Below are 4,455 nucleotides of genomic sequence, written 5' to 3'. Positions count from 1 at the left end.
GTACATTTTAAGTCTATTCATTTATCTATTGGTCCCTTGATTTATTTCCACTTTATCAACCACAGTTGATCATTTTGAGGGTAGTTTGTGTCTTTATTTTAAACAAAAGGCAGGTAATTTGAAAAAAAAATGGAAAAGCAGGCTTTAAGTGTTGGTACGTGACAACATGGCGTTTCCACAGCAACCGCAATAGTCATTTGCAAGATGGGGGATTGGCTGCTCAGTGCATGCATATTTGTAACTATTCTAAAGAGGAACTTTCTTCCCTAAATTATTGTTATTAATTTTTTTTTTTTTTCAAAAACTCAGCTTCAAATTTATTTGACGTCTCAGAGCCTACACAAAGACTTCGACCAGTTCATCAAGTAATCCTGACACAGTCTATACCAACAGATCTCATTCAACCAAGAAATGTGCTCAGGTCTGAATATTACAATGACTGAATGTTGTAGCGAAGTCATATTGTCTTAAAAATACATGAAACGCCACTGTGTGAGAAAGCTTGCTATTACCAAGGTAAAAACAGCAGACATGTATATACTTACGTATTTATAATATGCAAGCACTAGCAAATAACAGTTTTAGCAGTTTACTTACAATGTAAGATGCTGTAGTCTGTCTGTAGAAACGTCCCGATCTCACTGCCAACGCGTGAATGCGACTGCAACTTCCCTCCTGAACTCAGAAATGAGCGCATACGATGTGAACATCCGCCTAGACTGAGCAGCGGGTCCGCACTTAGACAGTATGGCTWTCTGGAGGCGGGCCGTTTATCACGCGCACGTTGGCGGACGTGGCGGCTTGAGGGCGGATCCGCCCCTGAGTCCATTGCTATCTGGGATGTTACTTCCTGCCCAACTCAATCAAGCCCCCCGCTGCCTCCAGTCTCCTCAAACCCCACCGGCAATCTGACCAATCCCGTCTCGGGCCATCTCCGCCCACATCAAGACCTCCGCCAATCATGAGCAGGGACATCTCTACACCCACAGGACAAACCCTACTGCAGAGACCCCTTACTCTGTTGTTGGGGCCCTGATTTACACCTTTTGCTCACAGGGGGCTGAGTCATACTTGCAATAAGAGCATTGTAGGAGGAGGACAACTGGACATGAAGGCCTCCACCTCTGTTTAATGGTGGAAGGTTTTTCTTCACAAAGATGGCTTCCTTTACTCCTCTCTCAAACCAATGTTCCTCTCTATCAAGGATGAGAACATYTTCATCCCTGAAAGAGTGACCGCTGGCCTGTAGATGAGTGTAAACTGCAGAGTCTTGACCCGACGAAGTGGCTCGTCTGTGTTGGCTCATTCTTTTGAACAGTGGCTGTTTTGTTTCCCCAATGTATGACTGATCACAGTCCTCCTAACACTTAACAGCATATGATATATTACAATGTTTTTGCCGGGGAACTGGATAACAGTGATAATTTAATTTTGTTTTCAGTGATTCCTACAGATGTTCAGCAGAGGGTGTTGATTCCAGAACATGCTTCTGAAGAACAGAGGCCTGGTTTTGACCAGCAGAATCCAGTGCACCTCCACATCAAGGAGGAGGAAGTCTGTTCCAGTCTGAGGGAAGAGCAGCACAATGTGAAGGAGGAGACTGATCACACCAGGTTATCTTCAACAGCAGTTCCTTTGAAAAATGAAGATGATGAAGAAGAGAAACCTCTGTTCTCGTTCTCACACCTTCATCAMYACAAAGTGCAAGACCGAGATCTGCCAACCAGCATTTCAGCAGACCAGATGGAAACAGTGACTGGTGGGGAGGACAGTAGAGGGTTATGCAAGAAAATCCCAACAAACCTGAAATCATTTAGATGTGATGACTGTGGCAAAAGATTTAGCAGTAAAACACATTTAAACACACACATGAGGATCCACACAGGAGAAAAACCATTTGCTTGTGATGTTTGTGAACACAGATTTACCCAAAAATATACTTTAAACACACACGAGGATCCACACAGCGAAGACCAAACGTGAAGTGAGCCTTTTAAAGGAACCAGGAGCTCATCAGGAAACCACTTCAGCTGTTGCCAATTAGCCAGAGGTCACAGGAAAAAACACCAATCATCACAGTACCCTCCTCTCACTGATCGCTTCCAGGTGATCTGGGGCGCTTCTCAGGGTGGGACCTGTAGAAATCAGAAATGAGGGAGGGGTCRAGAATAAAGGATCTAGGGATTCATGAACGCTCCTCTGAACCATAGCCCTCCCAGTCTACCAGGTACTGGAAGCCTCTACCCCGTCATCTGACATCCAAAATCCGCCTGACAGTGAAGGCAGGATGGTCATCGATGATCCGGGCGGGAGGGGGRAGGACGGAAGGAGGRATGAGATGACTTACAGATACAGGCTTGATTTGAGAGACATGAAACGTGGGAKGAATGTGCATGGAGGAAGGCAATGACAGGCGAACAGCAGAGGGGTTAATGATTTATTCAATGGTGTAGGGTCCAATAAAAATGAGGAACAAGCTTTCTAGGAGTGTCCTTCAGTTGAATATTCCTAGTGGAAAGACAAACTCTTTGACCAACCTGGTAGACTGGGGCAGAAGTTCGGCGACGATCAGCAAACTTCTTGTTTTCATCTGCAGTACGGAGGAGGGCCTGTTTAGCCTGTCGCCAAATTCTCCTGTACTTGTGGAGGTGATGCTGGACAGAGGGGACAGAGATTTCAGATTCCACGTGAGAAAATAAGGGAGGATTGTAACCAAGAGAAGCTTCAAACAGAGAACACCAGTGGCAGTGGAGGAGTGGGTATGAACATACTAAATCCATATTAAATGTTTAGACCAACAGGATGGGTTATTACAGACCACACATCGCAGAGCAGCCTCCAACTCCTGGTTACACGGTTCTGTTTGTCCATTGGATTGAGGATGATATCCCGACGTCAGGCTGACGGTGGCACCCAGAGCGTTGCAGAAAGCCTTCCAGACCTGAGAGATACAGTAAACTGGGGCCTACGATCAGACATTATGTCAGAAGGGATYCCATGGATCCGAACCACATGCTGAACCAGGAGATTGGCAGTCTCCAGGGCAGTTTGGAGCTTGGAAAGTGGTATGAAATGGACAGATTTAGAAAAACGGTCAACAGCTGTGAGCACAACAGTGTTACYCTGAGAGGGGGGCGAACTGGTGACGAAGTCAAGGGAGATATGTGACCAGGGTCTACCAGGGACAGGTAGGGGTTGTAGAGGTCCAGATGCTTTGACAGTAGAAAGTACGAACAGCTTAACCTGAGGACCTCCACCAGGGTCAGGCTCGGAGACTTGAGCATCCAGGATGAGCTTTTGGATGGACCAGGTGAGGGACCCAACAAAACGGGAAGTGGGAAGGATGTTCTCTTCTTCGGGTTGATCTGTGACAGAGAACTGACAGGAAAGAGCATCAGGTTTTACATTTTTTGAGCCTGGGCGGTAAGTGATAGTGAAGTTGAAACGACCAAAAAAATGACCAGCGAGCCTGACGGGGGTTAAGTCTTTTAGCTGATTGTAGGTCTGAAAGGTTTTATGATCTGTCCAGATTATAAATGGAGTCTCAGTGCCTTCCAACCAATGCTGCCACTCCTCAAGTGCCATGGTTATGGTTATGGTGAGTGGGGATGGATATAAAGTCCATATGAGCATCATGTGGAGATTAGCCTCTCTCTCCTGCAGGGAGCAGTTTTTATCACTGCTCTCTCGTCATGTCGCGCTTATATTCCAAAACAAAATCTGCGCTCTCCTTTCTTCTGTCCATCAATCCCACAGCTAATCCACGGGCAACATTCTGCTGATGTCAAAACCGTAAGCGTGCTGTCCTCACTTCTGCCCACTTAGAAYCACTGACTGGACCAGAGAGGCAGTTCAGGAACAGCGCTGYTGTGTGCGGTCACTGGACCGAGGCTGAACGAACCGAGCCGAACCGCATAGTTGCTGCCAGGGTGGAGAGCAGAGCCTGGTTGTCTCTCTGGTTCAAATTCAAAATCAAATTCAAAAACACTTTATTGATCCCAGAGGGAAATTTGGTAATTTGGTTTAAAACGTACACAGTTCTGTGCTCCCACGGAAAACTTGTGCGTGACAATTTTACACTTAGCTTTAACGTTATTTTTGATGAAAATAGAAAGTACTGCCGACATTGCTCCTACTTCTTGCTACTTTGTTAGCGCAGCGTGTTGTTGTGATCACGTGGGCTCTGCATGCTGGATCCAAGCGCTGCTGGATAGAAACACTGGAGCGGAGTCAGTGGACTGCTGGAACGAACTGCTTATATTAGGGTGACCAGATTTCTGACATTAAATCTGGGGACATTTCCAGCTCGGAGACAAAAAAAAGTTAAATGTATGAAGATGATATAAAGAAATGGGGACAGTTACAATTTCACGTATTTTTACATATACACTCACCGGCCACTTTATTAGGTACACCACGCTAGTAACGGGTTTGACCCCCTTTTGCCTTCAGAAC

The 4,455-nt window shown here is 46.0% G+C and overlaps 1 protein-coding gene across 2 annotated transcripts in view; it reads right to left on the bottom strand.

Annotated features, from left to right (window-relative positions):
• Nucleotides 1-1,367: 1,367 nt before the first annotated feature.
• LOC106523362 (involucrin) overlaps nucleotides 1,368-4,455 on the bottom strand; it is a gene marked incomplete at its 3' end in the record, with an annotated part of 14,255 nt that continues 11,167 nt past the window's right edge. Inside the window, 1 exon segment of one of the 2 annotated variants that reach the window (XM_014016755.1) lies at nucleotides 1,368-1,756. In XM_014016755.1, coding sequence (XP_013872209.1) covers nucleotides 1,692-1,756 — 65 coding nt within the window. 2 annotated transcript variants of the gene reach the window in all.

Source organism: Austrofundulus limnaeus, unplaced genomic scaffold (genome assembly GCF_001266775.1).
Source record: "Austrofundulus limnaeus strain Quisiro unplaced genomic scaffold, Austrofundulus_limnaeus-1.0 Scaffold153, whole genome shotgun sequence".
NCBI classification, from domain to species: Eukaryota; Metazoa; Chordata; class Actinopteri; order Cyprinodontiformes; family Rivulidae; genus Austrofundulus; species Austrofundulus limnaeus.
The sequence above is the reverse complement of the archived record's forward strand: the minus strand, read 5'-3'. Positions and strand labels throughout refer to the sequence as shown.